Source organism: Equus przewalskii, chromosome 3 (assembly GCF_037783145.1).
Source record: "Equus przewalskii isolate Varuska chromosome 3, EquPr2, whole genome shotgun sequence".
In the NCBI taxonomy this organism is placed as follows: domain Eukaryota; kingdom Metazoa; phylum Chordata; class Mammalia; order Perissodactyla; family Equidae; genus Equus; species Equus przewalskii.
In genome coordinates, this window is record NC_091833.1 from 39694741 (window position 1) to 39716668 (window position 21928).

General features: G+C 47.2%; 1 protein-coding gene and 1 long non-coding RNA gene across 14 annotated transcripts in view; one reads left to right on the forward strand and one right to left on the reverse strand.

The window, feature by feature from the left end:
* Window positions 1-10222, reverse strand: part of LOC103562972 (uncharacterized) — a 28398-nt gene extending 18176 nt beyond the window's left edge. For 4 of the 11 annotated variants that reach the window (XR_011538093.1, XR_011538097.1, XR_011538095.1 and 1 more), the window contains exons 1-2: window positions 10101-10222; window positions 9837-9903 (exon numbers count right to left, since the gene is read on the reverse strand). This is a non-coding gene — a long non-coding RNA (uncharacterized lncRNA). Of the gene's footprint in view, window positions 1-1443; window positions 1544-1965; window positions 2120-4825; window positions 4942-8017; window positions 8196-9836; window positions 9904-10100 lie in introns of those variants that run through there. The other 7 variants (XR_011538092.1, XR_011538096.1, XR_011538094.1 and 4 more) reach the window with 5 other exon arrangements.
* Window positions 261-20506, forward strand: C3H4orf54 (chromosome 3 C4orf54 homolog). 3 transcript variants are annotated; one of them, XM_070612609.1, is made up of 3 exons: window positions 261-399; window positions 2896-8344; window positions 15781-20506. In XM_070612609.1, exon 2 carries the CDS (start codon window positions 2927-2929, stop codon window positions 8300-8302), a length of 5376 nt encoding a protein of 1791 aa, XP_070468710.1. In that variant the 5' UTR covers window positions 261-399; window positions 2896-2926; the 3' UTR covers window positions 8303-8344; window positions 15781-20506. The 3 variants fall into 3 exon arrangements, with proteins under 3 accessions (XP_070468710.1, XP_070468709.1, XP_070468711.1); XM_070612608.1 differs by lacking the exon at window positions 261-399 and adding an exon at window positions 1884-2070; XM_070612610.1 differs by lacking the exon at window positions 261-399 and having other exon boundaries at window positions 2171-8011; window positions 8120-8344.
* The last annotated feature ends 1422 nt before the right edge of the window (window positions 20507-21928 follow it).

Below are 21928 nucleotides of genomic sequence, written 5' to 3' on the forward strand. Positions count from 1 at the left end.
AAAAAAAAATGATTGTAGTCATATTAAGGAATAAAAGGCTCTATGCGTACCAAATGACTGCAGATTACTTCAACAGAGTTGGGAGTATTTCATGGTGATGTTTACTGACCCCAAACTCTGAAAATGCCAGAGGGCAGGCAGTTTCGGGTTCTTAATTGTTTTACCCCTACAAGTGGTCATAGTTTTTCATTTACCACTTTCTTTTTCTAAATCTTTTAGTAGTCTGTCCTACTTTAAATTCCCCACTTGTTTTGATTTTTAAATAGAATTTGTGGTTTGAATTAAACCCTACTTTTTGGAAATCAACTTTATTTGAAAAAGATTTCCCTACAATTTTTTTTTCTACACTGCATTCATTGAGACAGAAAAGAGAAAAGAAGCCACACAGCTATTTGGGAGGTAAGTGCCTCTTTTAGGGAAAGCCTCTTTCTTTGTCTCTTGGGGAGCTTTGGCTGGGGCTGTGCCCTCTGGAGGAAGCCGGACTCTGGAAGCAGTCGTCCAGAACTGTGGGCATTCAGGAGTTATGCTTTAACCTACACCCAGGGCATCCGACCTTCCAGTTTTGTATTTGCCAACTGCAGGGAGAAACTGCTGAAATCTGTGGAGTTGTCATGACAGACGGGGCCATATGGAAAGTGCTGGAAAAATTCCTCCTTAGACTATAATTGCCTTGATGGGCAGAAACACTGTCTTCTATTCAGCTATGAAGTGTGTCTGACCCACAGTGCTTGAGGCACTGTTCAGGGTTTACTGTCCAAGGCCTCAAAGCAAAATTAAAATGGGGCATTGAAAATACTCTGCTTGGCTGAAGGAACCAATTATATTTTATTTCATTTCATTTATAGGGTCATGTTCCTTAATCCCTGAGTACACAAGGCGATGATATGAACAAAAAAAAAACAAAACTAGGAAATAGTTATATGGTTTATTTGTGCTCACACAGATGAAATTGCCTAGTGGATGCGTTGCTCCCTTCTGACGGAGCATCTGGGTGTCCTGGAGAGCACGTGAGCGTGGAAGGCAGCAAGGCTCTGCAGCAGAATGGTTAAGGCTCAGGCTCTGGAGCCAGACTGCCTGGGTTTGAGTTCTGATCCATAATCTTAACACCTCTGTGCCTCAGCTTTCTCATCTATAAATCACTACAATAAATGTACCTAACTCAATAGGTTATTATGAGGATTAAAGAAATTAATATACACATGTTTATAAGTGCTTCAAATAGTGCCTTACCCACAGTAAGCTCTATACACCTCTTAGTTGTAATTATTATTTTAAAGTTTTTTTTATCAATAAGAATCTAGGATTTTGTGCCATTAGCGTGATTCTCCAAAATCAAAAAGTTGATTGCAAATTTAGCAAATTCCCTCTCTCTCTCTCTCCTCTTCCTCCTCCATCCCCTTCCTCTCCCTCTCTCTGTTTCCCCATCCCCTTCATTCTCTTCACCTGCACTCTGGCTTTCCATCCACATTGTGATACTCGGTGTTTCCAGTCTTCCCTCTGTCGTCATGTTTGTAATGGCAGTGACGTGGGCAGAAGTGAGCCGCTGTGGAGGAACGGCAGGGCTGTGCCGACCACATCCCCTTACGGGAAGGCAGGAGCTTCAGTTGTCAGGGGCTCCCACCCCACACCTCCCCCCACGCTTATCCAGAGGAAGGAACATTTTTCTGTGTGGGGGTGGCATTCACGTTGGAAGGGGATGGTTGATGGTGTTATTTTCGTTCCCCACAAATGTGGATGTTTAAAATAGTGCTTTATTCAATCGGCATAAGTGACACATAGACTATGTATAGTGGTGGAAGTGGGCCTGGCAGGGGACGAGGGCCAGACCTCACCAAAACCAAGAGTCGTGGTTCTCCACTGATAGCACCAAGAGATCTGCTCTGAGGATGCCAGCACAGAAGCCCCGTCATGGGTTGCCTGGCAAACTCACTTGCACAAATACTGAATTGTCTGAAATGGATGTACCTCAGAGCCAGTGAACTGGGCTTTTGGCTTCATCTCCATGGGGCATGCCAGCGGGTCACATTTCCTCTCTGAGCCCCGCTCTGAGCCGCACTGCACTCCTGGAGGGTAAGTGCATTCGCTGTTTTCCTGCCTTTTGACTCGGCGCCCTGCAGCTCTGGAATTCAGCCAGTGTAACCGAATCAGGAGGCTGCAGCTCAGGCTATATTTAATTGCAGGTTTATTGTCTTGCCACGCTTTTAGAAGCCTAGGGAGCTTTTCTGAGCTTGATTAGATATTGCAGGCATTTGAAGTAGTGTCAATGTTGACCCCACGTGCTCCTTTTTACTGACCATAGTTAAAAGTTTACGCAAAGCGTTATGGTCTTCAAAAATTGCCCTTCTGCACTTGGAGTCAACACAGGGAGGACCCGAGAAGGGAGTCTTTCTACTTTGAAGCAGACTGCTTCACAGAGCAGAACTTTGGGAAAGAGGGATGGAATGTTTTATTCCTATGAAAAGCGTTATTACCAGAACTCATCTGATTGGAGATGAAAGAGAAAGAAAAGGCACAGATTTTGAGGAAAACATAAAGTTTACCATATGCCCAAGGGAGATTTTGAAATCTCTCTGGATTGTCCTTAATTGATTTGCAATGCAATGCAGAATTTGAATTTTATTTAAGAACAAGGGAAAAAAATGCATTCAATCAGACTTGGAAATGAAAGACGGCAGTGAGCAAAGAATAATTTCGTACTTGCTAGACGTGTCTCTACTAGATTGCAGGGAACATTTGGTTGATTTGAGTTAGAACCCACACGCCTCCTCCACCCCCAGCCTTCTCTTTTCATCTTGAAGCCTCTTCTCTCCACGCTCAAGTGTGGTTTCAGCATGACTAGGGAATAGACACTAAAAATATTTCTGGAATGACGTGACCCACTCTCGCCCCATCCAGGAAAGGGACAAGGCTTCACAAGAAACAGCACATGCTTTCCTTTCATTTCTGGGAGGCTCGGGGTCGACCTACAGATGCTGCTCCTCCCGTGGCCGATGGCGTTCAGACTCCTAGCTGCCGACGGTGCCAGGCAAACAACTGGACAGAACAGCGCAGCCACAGGAAGCTGGCCACAGTCTCGGCCAGAGCAGCAGCCCCCCAGGCACAGACCACCTCTGCCACCCAGTCCAGGAGCCTTCCCACCTCCCTCAGCCTTGCCCCGGCCCCGCCAGAGGGGCTGAAGAACTGGGAGGTGGTGGCAGCAGCGGCAGTAGTGCCTATAGCCTTGGGGCCAGTCCAGGCACGTGGGACCCTGCTTCGGGCAACTCTGCAGCCTCTCCAGGGCCAGGGAGGGACCCAGGACAGCCGCAGAGCTCACCACTGTCTCTTCCTATCGCTGAAACCTAGGCGAGGTCTCAGAATGGAAGCCGCCACTCCTGAGCTGAAACCGCAGGCCAGACTGCGGGAGGTGGGGGACAGGGTGAGCGGAGCTCAAGACAGTCAGGAGCTGAAGCAGCAGCTGCGGCGGCTGCCCAAGCCACCAACCTCCTCCCAGCGAGAAAGGAGACATGCGGAGATGTGCGCTTCAGCTGGAGTCCTGAGTGAGAGTCCCCGGACCATGAGCCTTTCTCTGGAGTGCCGGCCCAGGGATCAGAGGGCCCCTAGGAGTCCCGAGGAGAAAGCACAAGATGAACCCAGTGGTCAAGAGTGCGAGGCTCCAGCCTCCCGGAAGATTCCTGCTTCCTCAGAACTCTCCAGATCCCAGCTCTCCCACACTGAGGAGGGCAGCAACGTCTCTTCTTACTCCTCCTCTTCTTCCCCCGTGGACAAAGCAGAAGAAGGTGGCCTCTTCAAGATGGATGATACCACCACACCAACAGGGGCTCTGGCCACCTCGTCTTCATCTTTAGGCTTTGAGAGTGACAGTGGTGAGAGCGCTGTGAGCTGCCAGCCCAGCGGAGGAGGAGGAGGGGGAGGAAGAGGAGGAGGGGGAGGTGGGGGAGGGGGAGATGCAGCCGAGTGCAGGGACATTATTGCCAAGTCTCAGGGCAGCAGAGACCCCCCGAAAAATGAGGAGGCGCACTACATCACCACCCACGAGATCCAGCTGAGTGAGGTGGAGCAGGACATGGATTTCGACGTGGGACTGGCCTCTCGCTTGGATTTCGAGGACAACAACGTCATCTACTCATTCGTGGACTATGCTTCCTTTGGTGGCAGCGACGAGACCCCGGGGGACGTCACCACCGCGACCGAAGAGGACGACGACAACAGCTGCTACCTCAGCACCACTCCTAGCACCACCGCCACCCGGACACCCAGCCCCACCAGCAGTGACGCCGCCCGCCCCAGAGTAGGCAGCAGTGGTCGCAACACCAGCAGCACGGAAGTGGGCAGCGGTCCCTCCGACAGTGACCCCACTCCCCCGCCCCCCGGGCCTGGCACTGCCACCCCGCGGGAGCCCTTGTCCGAGCCCCCGGACGCAGCTTCAGGGGCAGCCGCCGCCGCAAGCAGCTGTGCGAGCGCGGCCAGCCAGATCCTCCTATCAATCAAGCCGACTTCCCGGGCTATAAATGAGCCTAGCAACGTGCGTGCAAAGCAAAACATTATTCCTGCTGCCAAGCATGAAGGCGACATGAGCCTCCGCGTCTCCACAGCTGCTGAACGCAATTCAAGTTCGCTGAAGCAAGACCCGGCTGCAGCCGTGGCTCAGGACCATGCGAAGAAGTTCATCGCCGTCCCTGCCCGTCTGCAGACCCGGTGCGGAGCCATCCGCGCCAAGGAGCTGGCGGACCACTCCAGCGGGGCCTCCAGCGCCGTGAGCGAGCTGGACGACGCCGACAAGGAGGTGCGCACCCTCACCGCCCGGGCCTTCCGGAGCCTCGCCTACCCCTACTTCGAGGCTCTGAGCATCAGCTCCCGGGAGTCCTCCGCGCTCTCCGAAGTCGGCTTCGGGCGTTGGTCGACCTTCCTGGACTTAAAATGTGGCGGGGTTGGAGCCCGGGTGGAACAGAGCCTCCTCAGGAGCAGTGCGGCCTCGGCGGCCGCAGGCCTGAGGAAGGGAGGTGGGGCCAGGACAGCCGCAGACCAGCTCTACGTCCAGTCCAAGAAGTCCCAGACCAAGGCCCTGGAGTTCGTCGTCAGCAAAGTGGAGGGGGAGATCAAACACGTGGAGACGCCGCTGTGTTTCCAGAAGCAGGTCCAGACGGGCTCCCGCGTGGTCACCCTTCTCGAGCCTCTGAATTTACGCAGTGAGAGCAAAGCCAGCTCAGCCGTGGGGCCCTGCAGGGCCCCCAAAGTCTCCAGCAAGGGCCCCGGATCGGTGTACACAGACGATGGCTCCGAGACGTCAGAGAGCAGCAAGCCTGCCGCCCGCGCTGACGGCCCCCAGAAGAAGTCCAAGTTTGCTTCCAGTCTGCTCAAAAATGTCATCTCCAAGAAAATGCAGCGGGAACACGAGTTCAAAATGGAGAGGGGAGAAGTCACCGACACCTCCCAACATCACCTCTCCAGCACCCCCAAGGAGACAGAGGGCCCGGCTGGGGGGGAGAAGCCGCGGGAGAGGGGCCTGCAGAGGCAGAGTTCCCGCCACTCGGAGGCCGGCTCTGAGTACACGGTGCTCAGCGTGTCAGATGCAGGGGGCGAAGGGTCCGTGGCCGGCTCCAAATCCCCAACTTTCAAAGCCAGTGCACCTCGGGAGAGCAGTACAGGCTCCGGCAGAAATCTCGCTGATGCACACACAGAAGTGTGTGAAATTAAAAAGAGTGCATCCGAGACTGTCAAGGGCATCTTCCTCCGTAGTCAGAACAGCGCATTCCGGTCATGGAAGGAGAAAGAGGCAGAGAAGAGGGAGGAAAAAGCCCCCATCGGGAAGCTAAAACTCCCCAAAGGGGGCGACTGGAGGGCCGATCTCGGGGAGATCTCTGCCAGCAAGTCCACCATCATGTCTCGCCTCTTTGTCCCCAACATCCAGCAGACCCCCAAGGACAAGCAGCCAGGGAAGCAGGCCACCAAGTACCCTGCTGCCCAGGCCACCTCCACGGCGGTGATCAGGCCCAAGGCTCCGGAAATCAAGATCCGGCTAGGGAGCGTGCAGCAGCCAAGCTCCGACTTCAACATTGCCAAGTTGCTCACTCCCAAACTGGCCAGCGGCAGCGCCTCTAACCTCTTCAAGACCATTGAGGACAACAGCAGAACGCAGCAGAAACTCTTCCGGGGGGACAACCTGGAAAAAGTGCCCCAGTTCCAGGTGCGAGATGTCAGAGACAAGTCCAAGGCCCAAGGCCCCCTCCACCAGGTGAGAGACGTCAGGAAACTAATCAAAGGGTCAGGGGACAGCAGTGACAAGGGCAGTGTGACCCCAGAGCAGGGGCTGACTGGGCCCAAAGCCAGGCCGCAGGCTGCTGCAGCGGGCGGGTCGGGATCCCTGTCCCCCATGGTGATTACCTGCCAGGCTGTGGTGAACCAGAGGGAAGACGGCGCAGCCCGCGAGCTGAGGGAGCACCTGGGCAAAGGTGGAAGCAGCAGGGTCTTGGATTCCTCCTCCCCTGAAGGGACAGTCTTGGTTCACAGGGCATCTGGCAGGCTGCCCGTGGCCACCATCGCCCCCAATAAGCCTGAGCAGGGCTCTTACCTGCCTGTGCTCAAAATCGTCTCCAAGGCATCTGCTCAGAAGACCCCAGAGAAGGCCAAGGATGAGGAGGGCAAGGAGGAAGGGAAGGGCCCGAAGCCATCCCGGAACGCCCTGGAGAAGCTGACCGCCGCCGTGAGGTCCATGGAGGAGCTGTACAGCTTCAACAGGAACGAGTGGAAGCGCAAAAGTGACCCCCTGCCCATGATGATCGACAGCCACGTCCTGTCGCTCATTGCCAGTGAGGAGAGGGAAGGAGCCGGGGGTGCCGAGGGGGACCCCAACAAGATGGCCAGACGTCTGGGTGAGGGGGAAGAGCGGGGTGCCGGAAACAAAGGCGGAGTGGTCCTGCGAGGGGCTCCCCTGGAGCGTCTGCAGCGCAGAAACTCCAATCCGAGCTCTGAGAGCGTGTCGGCCCGGGCGGCGGCCTTCGAGAACCTGGCCAGGGAGAGGCCCCGGTCGCTGTACATTCCGCCCGCGCCCAAGGAGGTGGAGAGAACCCCACCCCTGCAGCCCCTCCCCCCACTCCCCAGCAACCGGAACGTGTTCACAGTGAGCGCCAGCAGCACCCAGAAAACTGGGGGTGTCGCCGGAAAGTTCCCCCAAGGACCTTCTCCAGAGAGTCCTTCAGCCGCAAAGGGCCTCAAATCGCAGGGACTCCGGTCCCTCAAGATCTCTCCGGCCACCCGGGCACCTCTCGATGAGGTGACCAACAGCAAAAATGGCAGCAATTTGGAAAAGAGCAACAGTGATTGTGAGAATTACCTGACCATCCCCCTAAAAGGAAGCTCTGCCGCTGGGGAGCTTCCAGGCAGGCCAGGGGCTGGGAGGGAGGGGCCCCCAGTCTCCTCGGCGGCCACTCTCTGCAGCTTGCCCCCGCTGAGTGCCCGAAGTCAGGTCCCCAGTAGCCCCAAAGGCTCTCAGGTCAGTGGAACCAGCCGGCCAGCTTGGCGTACCAAACCCGACAACCTCCGGGAGACGGTAGCTGCCCCCGCGGGGCCACAGAGCCCCGAGCACCCCCCTCCCACCATCTACCACCAGCAGCTGCTGCCCTTCACCCTGCAGGGGGCCCAGCCCCAGGTGCTCTGCTTCTCCCCACCTGGCATGCCTGCCCCCGCACCTGCAGGCCCGGCTCCGGTCCCCACAGACCCCTTCCAGCAACCCCAGCCTCAGCAGACCCAGCGTAAGATGCTCCTGGATGTGACAACTGGCCAGTACTATCTTGTGGACACACCGGTACAGCCTATGACCCGGAGACTCTTTGACCCCGAGACAGGGCAGTATGTGGACGTGCCCATGACCACCCAACAGCAGGCTGTGGCTCCCCTGTCCCTCCCTGTGCCTCCCTTGGCCCTGAGTCCCGGTGCCTATGGACCCACTTACATGATCTACCCTGGGTTTCTGCCCACGGTGCTACCCACCAACGCCCTGCAGCCCACACCAATTGCTCACACTCCAGGAGGCGGTGAGCTCTCTCCCATGGCGGCAGAGCCCCCCAGCAAAGAGGCAGCTGCGACATTCACCGAGGTCCCATACTTCATGGCCTCTGGTCAGGCTCCCGCCTCCTCTTCCTCCTCTGCCCCAGCAGCCACATCCCAGCTGGTGGGGGCCAAGGGCTTCGCCCAGCTGCACGGCAAGCCTGTCATCAGCATCACTTCGCAGCCCTTGGGGCCACGGATCATTGCGCCCCCTTCCTTTGACGGCACCACCATGAGCTTTGTGGTGGAACACCGATGACGAGCAGTCACCAGAAAACAGAGCAGAGTGGAGCAGCTGCTGGTGAGTGAATGTTACTTTGATAATCAGGTTTAAGAGATTAAGAGGAATCCTATTTCTTTGTGTTCGAAGCGGCAGGTTTACAGCAGGGAGGCTGTCTAGAAATGGGGGCTTTGGAAGAATAGAGCAAAACCCCATCAAATTATTAAAGAGCTAATTTTCTTGCCAAGCTTCCTCCTCTCCCACTCCTCAGCCCCCGCTCTGGCCTCTCCCCTTTGACCTTTTCCAACTGCCTGAGTGTTTTTCCCACCCGGAGTGGGAGGGAAGTGCACCTTGATCTGTCAGGTTTGCCTTTGGTGAAGGTTGGCAGGGAAAGAAACGAAAACCTGGTCCGGATTTCATGGGGTGAACTTCACTCTATTCCTGGCAGTGCAGTGACACCAGGCAGAACACCCTGAGAGATCACTGGGGACGCCGTTATCTGGCTGCTCCTCAGAAGGAAGGAGAGTCAAAGACTGACATTTTCTCATCAGGGAGTTTTCTAAAGTCTGCAGAAAGGCTTGTCTTCTGCCACCGCATCTCCCTCTTGGTTTCTTATACAAAGAGACTATATTTTTTAAGGTCTGGTTTTTCTGTTTTCAGACGATCACAAGATCAGAATACTTTTTCGAGTCTTTAAGGTATCCCACGCGCACACACACACACGGCTTCACAGCTACCAGGAGCTGCAGCGGCTCCTCAGATGGGGCTGCTGTGCTTGGTCCAGTCTGTTCAGACTGGATCTACTGCGCTCTGCTCATCCCTCCCAGGCTCCTTTTCAGATCTGCGTTCTCTCCCTGCAGAGAAGAATCGCTCCCACTGCCCCTCTAAGGGAAGTCAGATAAAGTAGATTCCTGACACCTGGTCAACCCAAATTCACAGGCAGGAATCCTTGCTGTAAACACAGTCCATGGAACTTGAGAGGAAGTGCGAGCTTGGCTTGTCTGAACCAGGACACTTCAGGTCAGACGTGTAAGATAGGGGCCACCTTCAGATATGAGTACAAAGGTGTCAGCACTGCGGAGACAAATTTGTCCCCTCATTCTCCTGTTCTCTTCAGATTAGGACGGGCTGACATCATAAATGCTTCTAGGACTTTTACTCCTTGATGAGATCATACTGAAGCAAGAAAGGAGATGGAGAGGAGAGAAACCCTTTCTATGCTTATATGAAAGAAATAAGCCATTTCTCTTTTCTGAACTGAAAAAGAACAGAGGAATGTCGTTTCTTTGTGCAGTGAAGTAGCCTTCAGTTAGGAGGTAGGTCGTGGGATGAGACTGGCGTGTGCTCTTGGGCCTGCAAACTCCCGGCACTCGTGATACTCAGGCGTCAATGAAACTGCTCCTCACAATTTATCTGAATGTCAGATGATAGAACAGGGCATTGCAAGGTATAAAACCTTTTCAAATTAGAGGATTGTTACTGCGTATCACGTTTACTGAACTACAAGGCTGCATTAGGCCACGGTTTAAAACTTCTTGGCTCTTTCTCTAAGAATTCAGGTGAAAGCACAAACCTCATTGTACTTGCAATCTAGAAGTAGACGGCTTGATTCCTTCCTCTCCAAGAGTGTGCACCAGGCGCTGTGTGAGGATCACAAAGAAAGAGGGGATTAGGAAGACTGAGAATGAATAGTGCATCTTTTGTCTGATGTAGAAAACAAAGAAAAATTCAGTACGCATGCAGAAACGACTCAGAATTAGAGAATTCGTTTTGCAGAAGGAAAAGAGTAGCCTCTAGACGAATGCCTTGTAATCTTCTGGCCAGGTGGTCTGTTTACCTGAGACTGTTTTGCAGCAGCTAATCCCGCGAGGCCTTTGCGTGAGCTGTGGAGGCGCAGCAGCCCGGGGAGGGGAGGGCGGGCAGCCCGCGGGCCGGGGCACGGTGCCCTCTCAGCAGCTGCCTCGGGCCTTCCTCCTGTCTGCTGAGTCTGGAGAGATTAGGCCTGGAGCTGCTTCCGTCAGACACAAACATAAATCAGAGTTTTTAGTATTCGAGATTTGAACAGTGATTGTTTTGAAAGTTGTTCCCTTTTTGAGAGTATAGCCTTTATTTTTGTCTACAGCCCTAAAGGGCACAGAAAGACAAAACCTGGCTTCGCGATTTAAGAAGACTAGTCAGAAACTAATGATTAGTTTTTTGTGTACAGGCAAAAATCTAATTATCCTAACTCAGATTACTAACTAAAATCCTTCAAAACTCACCTTCTTGAAAGTTCTCTGCCGTTTTCTAAAGAAAAGCCAGATAAACAAAAGAGTGTAATTTTTTTCCTTGTGTGAAAAAAATTTTAACGCTGTTCAGATACATCAAAAAAATACACTGTACACACTCATTCATCAACTGAGGCTCATACGGGCGGTCGGGTGAGAAGTCTTGGAAGCTGGTTTCAGTTCAAGATTTCCTTTGAAAACTAGACTTATCCCGGAGATTTTCCTTGAGGTAGGATAGGGTTTTACGTGCTCCCTTCTGCTAAGAAGTCCCGTAAATGATTTCATCCAACCACAACATTTCAGAGAGAATACTGGGACTTAGAAACAAACGGTTTTGCTGAGGTCCCCGGACAGTGAGAGAGCCAGGACCCGTGGACTGGCTCCTGGCTCCTGGGCCACCCCAGGCTCCCTGTGGGCTGCTCTGCGTGTCCCTCAGTAGGAGCCCGGAGCAAAGGAAGGATGGCAGAGGAGCCTAACGAGTTCTAAACCGGTAGCCAGGACACCTGGGAGCTACTCTCTGCCTCTCTGGACATTTGTAACACGAATGTTTGAACGAAATGCGCTAATTCTCTCATTCATTCAACAAACACAAATTACATGTTTACACTCTACCAGCTGTAGTCTACTCCCGTGAGGCTGTAAATGCACATGTGACCTGGTGTTGGCCCACAAGCCAGGAGCCTGCGCCAGCACAAGGACACACCCCAACACACAGAACTGCAAACCCGTCCATCAAGTCCTGTCTTAACCGTTAAGATTCCCTCCGGCTCAAATAATAAATATTTCATCCTGTATTTTCAGCTGTACATTGTGATAGGAAGATTTGCTTCTTCCTCCTGTATATATCTGGGCATAACCAGCTGTTGTTATCTTTCTTTGATTATTCTGTTATGAATTTCCCTTAGTTTTGCTTTCGTAGGTGGGTCTTCCGAGTTCTCTTCTTCCTGTGGTCAGTCTTGCGGTACTCCTCAAATTTTGCCATGTCACGGCTCATCTAAGAAGCTAAGTCGTGATAGTATTTATTTTACTGTCACATAGGAATGACATTGCACGCTGTGGACCATCACAGCCTGGCACCCGGGGCCGGGGATGGATAGCCACGGCAGGAGCCGTTCGCCACACGTCAGTGTGCAGGGAGCCCAGCTGCAAAACCTCACTGCTCTCTCCTTCTTGCCGGGTCTTTTCTGTTTTAGGCCTTTGTGGTTGGTTGATTTTTGTTTTGAAAGTCCCTTCTTCACAGGATCTTAGATGTCTTTTCTGATGAAATTTTTTTGTTTTAGTTTTCTGTCATTTGAGGCACGTAGCTAGATTTTTCCTTCCCCAATGTATTGTCTCATACTTTCTCCTGCTCACCCACTTAGATGCCATTTTATTGTTTTAAAATTTTAATTGAGACTTGATACTAAATGCCATTTACAAGGGCATAAAGATAAAATATGTAATAATAACAAAGGAAAACTTTAATTGGTGCCGTGCCTGCTGCTTAGTGGGTTTTACCAATTGTTTTGTTTCATTTGAATGTCTTTTTTTCCCTGTGGGCCTATCCTTTGGTTCCTTCATTTCTGATCGTGCTTTATATTGCTCCTACATCACTGGTCTTTCTTTTCTCCTTACTTCCTGGGGTTATTTCTCCCCCTGAGTGGAGCCCCGCATGTCAGCAGCTGTAGGGGAAAGAGGCCGGGCCCGGACTCAGGGGCAGTTACCTTTGTAGAGAGTTCCAGGGGGCCCAGCAGGGCCCTTCGATCATCAAACCTTGTCCCCTGTGTTCAAATTGCAGGAGGAGCTTGGGGCTCAGAGAGGTCAAGTAAACCTTCTTAAGTCACAGTGTGCCTTTGGGGCCGAGTTGGACTCAAAACCTGCATTGTTCCAGACCAGAGTGTCTTTTCCGCCCGCTTCTTCCTTATTGCTCTCCAGGCCCCTCTCTGTTTCCCCCCCAGGGCCACTCTGCCTTGGTGGTCCTCCTTCCTGGAGTCTGGCCCGCTCGTTTGCTTCCCTCCTTTCTTCCTGGGCCATTTGCTGGAGAATTCACTTTTTGTTCTTTGCTTTTTTGTTTTTTTTTGCTGTTTTGTTTCTTATTGTGGTTTTACCTTTCCCATTCACTTCAAGTTGATGTAGTTTAATGCCCCATCTTACTTTTTTCCTTCCGCTTTGTCTGTAGTTTGTTTTTGTCACAGACTGGACGGCTTAACCGGCAGGGCCCCTGCCAGCTCCCTCACCTGCACATTCTATGCAGCTTCGTGCACGAGGCCAGGTGGCTGGGCTGCAGACTCCAATTTCATTTTCAGTTCATTCCACAATTGCATTCCTGAATCAGTTCATTTATTTCTATTTTTTTTCCTAGCTTGATTGTGGCTTCCTCTCCCAATTATTATATATAGCTGCTGTTTTCTTTTACTGTCTTCCTGGTGTCATTTTTGCCTTTTCTTTCCTCACTTTCTCTTTTCTTAGATTGTAGCTTTCCTCTGGCTTATTATTTTGTGGCTTTCTCCATAATTTTATTGCCTTTATATTTTCCTCTCTACCCTCTGTAAATTAACAAAAAATGAAAAGTAATAGCTAATGTATATTAATCATTTATTGTGTACCAAGACTTAGCATCATGCCATTTGATTCTTTAAACTAGTAGGTACTAAATTTATTCTTATTTGATGAATGAGAAAATACTTGTCCCAGATCAACAGGTCACCTACAGCCAGGCCCGTTGAGCTCCGGGCCGGTGCTCTTGCACATGACCCCTGTGTGCCCACTTCTCTTGCTCTCTGCCCTCTACGTCTCTGTTCCTTGTTGTGAATTGTTCCTCTTCTCTTGTCTGGAAAAAGGGGGAGGGAACAACCTGAGAAGTTGACCCTAAATCTGACAATGTCTAGCATATACTAAGCCTCTATGTGTGTTTTTCTTTTGATTAAGAAATTAGCTATCCTTAGTCATTAGAACATTGTATGCCCCAAAGAGAGACAGTTTCAGCACTTCTAGCGGCTGTGGCTCCCAGTGGTGGGGAAATTGTGCACGTTGGGAGGGGCTGCTGTGGGTGCCCCCCTGAGAGGGGGATCCCTCCTGGATGGCAGTGGGTTCATGCACTTTAGTTTCAGGGGGGCTGTGTGGCTTTGACTGCAGTCCAAGTATGTGCATCTTGGTGTCAGGCTGCCTCTGCTCAAGTTCGGATACTCTTACTACTCTGGACAAGTGATTTACCCTCTCCGGAGCTGAGTTTTCGCAACTGTAAAACAGGGATACCCTGCAGGAGTGTTGTAAAGATTGAATTATAAGACCATTACAAAGGACATACTACCCAGGACGTGGCAGGTTGTAAGAGTTTAGTCTCCCTGGGAGACTAGAACCTCATACATGCCTCAGGACCCCCTCATCTCAGGCCTTAGCAGGGGCCTTGGCCAGGGCAGAGAATCAGCGCTTGTCCTTGTGAACGTTCAGGCAGCCTCAGGGGCCCAGACCCGGGATTGCTTTGCATTTTCCCAAACTGGAGGCAATGCCCACAGCTCTGCGGCCCCCTTTGAGCTGGCTGATCCCTTGGGGCAGGCCAGCTGGCAGAGGTCAGGGTACTCTAGTATCCCCCAAGGCTTTCCAGAATGTTATACAACACTGTGCATGGCGTGCCAGCTGCCTGTGGTGATTGTCCTCTCTGTCTGGGCACAGGCCTGTGTGGAGCAAGGGAAAATCTGGCCCAGCATCCCTGCTGAACTGTGTCGTGTGTTCTGGTCCTAAAGTCACTGGAAGTTATCCAGGCCACACTGCCTGGTCACACGGCATCTTTACTGACTTCTTCATGATCCTCTGATAGGTTAAACTGGACATTTTTATTATTTTATTCTTAATAGGAATTGGAGTAAAACTTTATTACTTTCAAGATTTCAACCCAAATTCCTCTGCAGTTAATGTGAGCAGAAGCATTATCCTGTGAATGAAGACAAAAGCAATATCTAGAGTCTGGATGCCTAAAAACAATGCCAGTAGCTGGTGTAGTCCAATTTCTCCTCCCGTGCTTGGTCTGCTCTCCCCGTCCTGTCATCCTGTCATGTGCTCTCTCTCTCTCTCTGTCTCCCCTCGGTGTCAGGGAGGGAGTCCTTATGAACCTTGCTTCCTGACTGGTCTCAGCCTGAGCTGTTGTTAAATCCTTGGATTTGCACGGAGATGACTCTTCTTGGTCTTTAATTTTCTTTTCCTCCCCTCGTCATTACATTTTTTCCCCTGTTGCTGCTCTATATGTCCTAAGGTCCAAAAACTTAAATTTGCAGATGAGAAGTTTCCAAGCCTACAACGGTCCCTTTCGTCTAGAAGGTCGTTCCTCAATATAAAATACTAAAGAATAAAATAAACAAACATGAAATATATACATGCGAGCTGTAAAAGCATAATTATTCTCATAGACCTCTTTTTTCTTAAGCATATATTTAACACAGGTCAGTTCCAGGTGGCAGGATTTGAAATCTCCTTGGCCGCACGGATCTGATTGCAGATAATTGATTAGATAGCCATTATTTGATCCTTCTTGGAGGTTATTTTTCACGTGATAGTCTTCTTAATCCCTAACAAACATTACCTGTAGGCCACTCTATTTCTGTCTTCATAATATTATGTTCAAATATCAACTCTCAAATGTTAAAAAAAAGTGTTCTTTAGGCAAAGTTCTAGTAGATATCCTATATGACAGAGATCAACAGAAAGAAAAGGGCTAATTTTCAGTAAGCTTTTGAACATGTCAATGCTTAAATTACAATGGATTTAGCTAAATCATAGACTCTAACCAGTATATCTCATTTTAGACAAAATGCACTATATGAAATTCAATATAATTTAGGTAGTGATCATTCACTTCACAAGAATTCTCAGTGCAGTGTTCACTCATTTAACTAGATTAATAACTCATGGCAAATTTCTAATCTTTCAATTTAATCTAGGTCTCATTTCATCTTAGGAACATATCTCTTACCCTATTTTATCCCTGCTGTGGATGATTTCAATGAAACTAAATATTTAACTCTATAATCATTTGTGAATAGTTGATTGTGTTTAGTTCAAGCTAAAGTGAGCTTCCACTGTGAGCAGTTTCTTGAGGTCAGTATACCGTCTGGAGATTCAGAAACACGTTTGCCAAACATGTAAGTGTGAAATTCATCATGACTAATATTGAAATTAGTCAAATAGTTAAATAAAATGTATTTTGATGTTTTTCTTGCTTCTTTAAAAGTGAGATTTACTTTTAGAACTGACAATTTTTTCTTTGTTTATTTATAGGAGCAAGAAAGAAAGATGGATGGTTCTGCTTTAATCTGAAAGTTGCATTGTAACAGCGCTAAGAATTCATCTGAAAAACTTCTTCTACATGTGTTACTCTTAGTTTTTGCTTCTTATAAAACAAGTGTGTAAGTTTCTATATTTTCTTGAACAACCCCGTTAAGACAGTTTGTGTTATTTTAGTTTTACTAAGCTGATTGAATGGTTGCATTTTTCCTGTGTAAAACTTTCTTTTTATACTTTAATACGGGATAGAAACTTTCTATTTGTCTTTCCCTCCTGCATTCATGACTAGGCAAACAATCTCTTAAGTGTTCTCATGGTTCAATCAAAACACACGACAGAATGAGCTTGGTTCTGTTGTAAACCAAGCCAGCAAACCAATATTTGGATCACAAATCTCCTTATAGTTTCTTGGAATATATCAGGACTAGTTGGCAGAGTTGTAGCACAAGTCTGCATTTTAAATATGCTGGGTCTGCATTTTGAATCAATACCGGCCAAGCCTAGTCATTCTCTTGGTTATGTTTTAATGTTCTTTTATTTGGTTTAGCATGATTTCAAATGTGGTTGTGAAAAACAGTGATTTTAACTTTTGTGCTTTGCTTAAATTTTCCCATTTGTACAATGCCATGACACTCTTTGTTCCCTTAAAATAGAATGGCTTGAAATACTAGAGAGCCAGCGATTATTACATTTAGAATGAAGTTCTTAGTCTCAGAAAGGTATAAAATATCCATTTCTCTCTAGGAATCCAACCTTTGTTATGTGTGTACGGCATTATTTTTCTTCCTCAATGATTCCCTGCATAGTTGCATACTCCTGCCTCCCAGGCATTGTTTGGAGTGTGAAGAGAGACTTGTTGGGGTGGTAGAGTAGAATGTAAACTCTGATTCAGTGGTTCCGATTCTCTGCAGCCCTAGACACACCAATAGCAGTGACCCAGGATCGCATCACTTGTTCCTTACGGTCTTAAGAGATGTTGAGAATCCAAATCACAGAATCGTTCATCAACATGCAATGCTGCCTCAGTTGTAACCCAGTTCTGAAGGTTATTTTAGTGAGCGTTCACAGTGAGTCTTGAAGAATTGATTGAACGGATAAATATTTAGCTTGTCATCATTAATAGTATGTCAATATATGTTTGACAAATATTACATTGAAATATTTCTTACTTTTTAAAAGAATAACTTGAAGGTTCTCCCAGACTTTCTTTAAGGAATCTGCTCTTATTTATTTATTTGTTCAAAGATAAAGCATTCTGGTAATTTTTTAAAAAGCCTTATTTTGATTTTAATGATCATTAATATTGGTTTCTGCTTAAAATTGCTTCCTGAAGCCAGAGTTTTATGCTGCTTCTTGCTGAGGGTGTGAGTAAAAGCTCTGAGGCTGGTTTGTGTCATCTCATGACTTCGTGGCTGTGCCCCCCATATCATTTAGACTTTTTTTAAGAAAAAGAGCTCAATTTCACTTCCAGGGCTCTCCATAAAGGAATTTTACCCTAAAAAGAAGTTCTGTGGGGTAAAAGGAAAGATTTGAGGTAGAAATACTCAGCTCTGGTCACACGTTGATCAGTCATGGAGCTGGTGAGCTGTGAAATGAAGCGAGAGCCTCTGAGGCATGAATCATGAAATGTGAAATGGCCTCCGTGTACAGAAGAGAGGCCCTCATGCCATATTGGGGAAAGCATCCTTCCCCTGTCATCAAGGTCGTCTTACCCAGCTCCATCAACAGAGTCGCCTCAGAACTTACTTCACCTTTCACCACTGGGGAACTTCTCTTGCAGCGCCAGCCCTTCCTCATGTTCAGTAGAGACTGGCTGGGTATGAGGTCATTCAATATTGAAACAAGAAAGGAGAATCAATTGCGAGGATCTCAAACCTGTAATACTCAGAGCAGCGCCATGAAATCTCAAGTATCTGAACACATTAATATAGGATTTGGGTGGATACTGTCAGAATTAACAAGACTGTTTTAAGACTGCCTGTGACTTTTAGGAAAACCCAGTGGTCATGTTGAGTGTCAACTGCTTGCCAGGTCTTCAAAGAGACATCTCCTTCTCTAGAAAATATGGTAGAGTTCTTACCTATCTGGGGCCTGGGGTCCTCATAAGCTATTTATCATGATTTATCACCAGCAGATCTGAGCCTTAAATTCTCACATTGAGGTAAACTAGGACAGAAACTAGGAAAGAAAGGAGAACTTTTCATTTGTTGGTTTTGTCAGAGAAGCCATGTCCTCTGAGAAGCTGCCAAGGATGTAGTAAATGCTCAAGTGGTTAAAAATAGAGCTTTAAAGTAATAGTCAATGAACGCCATGTCATCTATGGATAATGTAATGGTTCTCTATTTTTCATCAAACCATGAAAAAACAAACCAAAGCTGCTAGGCCATTTACTACCTCAGGTGATAGAGAGGAACGTTTTAAAGACATTAGGTCAATCTAAATGCTCATTTTCAGTTTATCATTTCTTTAGGTTGCATTTGATATTTGAATGAAGTGGTTTTCTCCTTCCTTTTTCAACCAAAGTTAAGTGGAATAAAACAAGAGTCTATGAAGCTTTCTGACCCATAAGATTATTACCCTAACAATGTCCCTTTAACTACTGAAATGTCCTTTTATGTTTTATGTACGCAAAACCATTAATAAAGCATGCAGCGTTTCCTAAATAGTGCCTTGAACTTGAAGCTAATTAGAATTGCAGAGTCTGACTTTTCCCTTTTCCTCTCAGGTTTACATGTTTGACTCAGTTTTCCGGAGAAACCACAGGGCATTGTGTTTAGAAATCTTGACCAATTTCCTCTTTTCACTGTTGGCTAAATGATCAGGTTGAAATAGGCTCCATTTGAATTGTTTTTGGAAAACTGAGCACATTTGTAACCATTATGAAAATCTAATTCACCAGAATGTATTCTCTTCAAAGCACTCACTGAAATTGCCCTCAGGATGAAATGAAGCCCAGTTACCCAGTTAGTGACTTAACATATAGGCTCTCCGTATGTCTGTATATGTCTGTGTGTATATGGCTCTCTATATATCATTGAGTAAATAAGCTAAAACAAATTACACTTTGACATCTTTATGATAAATCTCAAATGTTAATGCACGTTTCAAATTCATCCTTATATCACTATGAAATATCTAGTAATATAAATTTCTTTCTTAATTTCATATTTGACTTTATTATCCTTGCCATTAATGACTTAATGCGTTTTAATTATTTTCGTACTCCATGTGTTTGCTACAAATTGAATGCTCATGCTACCTGAAATAATACTTTGGACTGCAGGACAGTATTGATTCCTAAGTAGATGAACTATAATCTCATGAGAATTATATAGATATATAGAGATAATCTATATCTCTCTCTATATATGTGCATGAGAAAATACATTCAGTACTAGTCTCTGTGTTGAAAACTATCACGGTATACGTTTTCCTATGTGGTGCTTGAGGAGTTTCATTTTACAGTTTACGAGGTGTAGGTTTGCACCCCAAATTCTCAGGGTATACTATTTTACCCAAATACTTGAAAGAAGAAGGTGCCCTGTATTTTATCAGTACTGTTGAGGGAAAAAATTATGTGTAGGTTTGTTTTAGAAAACTACTTATACAAATCAAATTCATAAAATCTGTTAGGCTTTTACGTAATTCCTAAGGAGATATACATATAGATATGATATATATTTTCAAGAGACTGTTTCTATATTATTAACTAACTTCTGGGTCCTAAGTAGACCTCACAGGTGCATAAAATCATTAATGAAGCATGTAGCATTGCTAAATTGTACCTTGAGCTTGAATCTAATCAGGATTGCAGATTCTGGTCCTCTGGACAAAGTCATGTCCATTCGTGGCAGGTGCGATCACAAGGCCCAGGGGAGGATTCTGAAAATTGGACTTATTTGTACACCCCGTGTGTCAGAAGAGACTGGGTGTTTACAGCAGTATTTGTAAGCTGTTAACAGTCTTGTCTCATGTTGCAACTAGAGCATATTATTAGATTTATTCCTATGTAATTCATAATGGTGCAGAATAAAACACACACACAACACATCTAATTTGATTTCTTTTTTTAAGTTTCATAATTGCTTTTTATAAGCTAGCGCTAATGGCTAAAAGTCCTTTCCAGTGCTCTCTGAAATTACCTGTGATACCTGTGTCTATATTATAGCAGGTGCTTCTTTCTCCCCGCCGCTTTGAAGTTGTAGGTTTCTATATTTACATTTAAATCATATTATTGTATAGAAAAGACAGTGGTGGTTGAAAAGAATGTGAAGACTGAGCAAGTTATGTCCCAAACAGAGGAGCGTAAATTGTGTGGGAAATGAAGAAAGACATTGGATAATGCTGACTTATACACCTGGCTGTGGAAAACGCCAGTGGTAAATAGAAAGAAGGTGAAAAATTAAACTGCTCTCAAGACGAGAAATCTCGGTGGAAGAGCCCCTACCTGAGGTTTGGTGTGACTCAGTGATAGAATGCAGTGAGCTTGGCCAATGGGACTGTGAACCCAGCCCAGCAGCTCTGAGAATTCCGTTCTCAGTGTGTTGCGGATGGAGAAAACGACTTAGACAAGGACTATGAGACTAGCCTGCTTACCTTTCATTGCCAGCATTTGTCAGTGATTGTGCAATCTTGTGTAATGGTCTTCTATTTTGACTCCTTTGAAAAAAAAGTGTTTTGTTGTTGTTGTTTTTTCCAGTAAAAGTAACTGCAAAGAAAACATGCATTGTTTGTTTTTATTTTAACTGAAAAAATAAGCTTTGGACATTTTCATTTTCTTCTGTCTTCTAACTTCAATCCTTCATTTAACTAAAATACTTTATCATAATTTCTCATATCCAGGTTGTGTTAGTTTTCTATTGCTGCGGTAACTGCAAATTTAGTGACTTAAGATGACACAAATTTATTATCTTACAGTCCCAGAGGTCAAAAGTCTGGTATGGGTCTTTCCCTGTACGCAGAATATTCACCTAACCAACTCAAGGAATCTAACTGCTTGCGTCATTAAGTAGCATTGTGAGGAGCATCTACCAAGGTTGTGATGCTCTACTGACACCAGAGAGCAACCCAGACAACAAGTGTCCCCGAAGGCCCACACTGAGGCCCAGGAAAGTAGTTGTGGTTATCCCCTTCAAAACCAGAATATAAGAGGCAGACAATTTGGAGACTTACTGCACAATGAGGATATCCCAATGCTGTAACATGTCCCTTAAGTCAATCACCAGTCAACTGAAGTCACTATAAACCTTCAGATTGAAGCCCAAAAAGGACTTGCACCCACATTTCATGAAGAGGGACATCCACGGTTCCTCACATATGCCCAGGGGTTGTGGGTTTTACGGGGAAGAAGAATATTGAAGGCAGTTCCAGGCCTTATATTTCCCTGGGTCACCCCTGGCTTCCAGCTCTTGTTTCCAGTGAATTCTCAGACTCCATTTTCCATCTTGCCTCAAGTGTGCACTGTTTTACTCTGCATTGCATTACCCCACCGGGCTTCATTGCAGTGCACCCGTCCAATCCTGAGTATTCCAGACTCAACGCTGTATGTGTGGATTTTGCTGAAGGTTTAGGGTGCATGGATGGAGATTATCAGGTCCTCCATCTTAAGACAGCCAGCTGCATTAGCAAACACTTTAAACCTGAAACACTGACCTACCTGTTCTTAAATAGCCGCATGCCATCTCTGGCACTAGATAATTTTCACTGGTTGTTGAGTTCATTTGTGCTTCAGCCAACTCCCACCTTATTGCCAGATCCTCTCCCTCTCTTCATCCTCTGCTTCCTCTGCTCCTTAGCTTGCTGGCTCAGAATCTTCTAATTTCCTGTTATTTCTTAGAGGTGGTAAATAGAACAATTTAACCACCTAATGAAGCCCTACTAATGCAGACCCACTGTACTATGTCCAGAATACGTCATCTTCATAACCAAATAGACCCATTGTTCTAGTTACGTATAGCTGAGTAACAATCCACCCCAAAACTTAGTGGCTTAAAAAACACAAAAATCATTTGTTTAGCTCATTAATCTGCAATCTGGGCAAGGCTCAGCATGGGAGGTTCAGCTCTGCTTCACACAGGAGACTGGGGAATCTGCTTCCAGGATGGCTCACTCACGTAACTGGAAAACTGATGCTGGCTGTCAG

Coding starts and splice junctions, on each gene's coding strand:
- C3H4orf54 (XM_070612608.1), top strand. CDS start 2,003: ATGGGGCATGCCAGCGGGTCACATTTCCTCTCTGAGCCCCGCTCTGAG. Junction 2,071..2,895: donor CCGCACTGCACTCCTGGAGG/GTAAGTGCATTC, acceptor CGCCCCATCCAG/GAAAGGGACAAGGCTTCACA.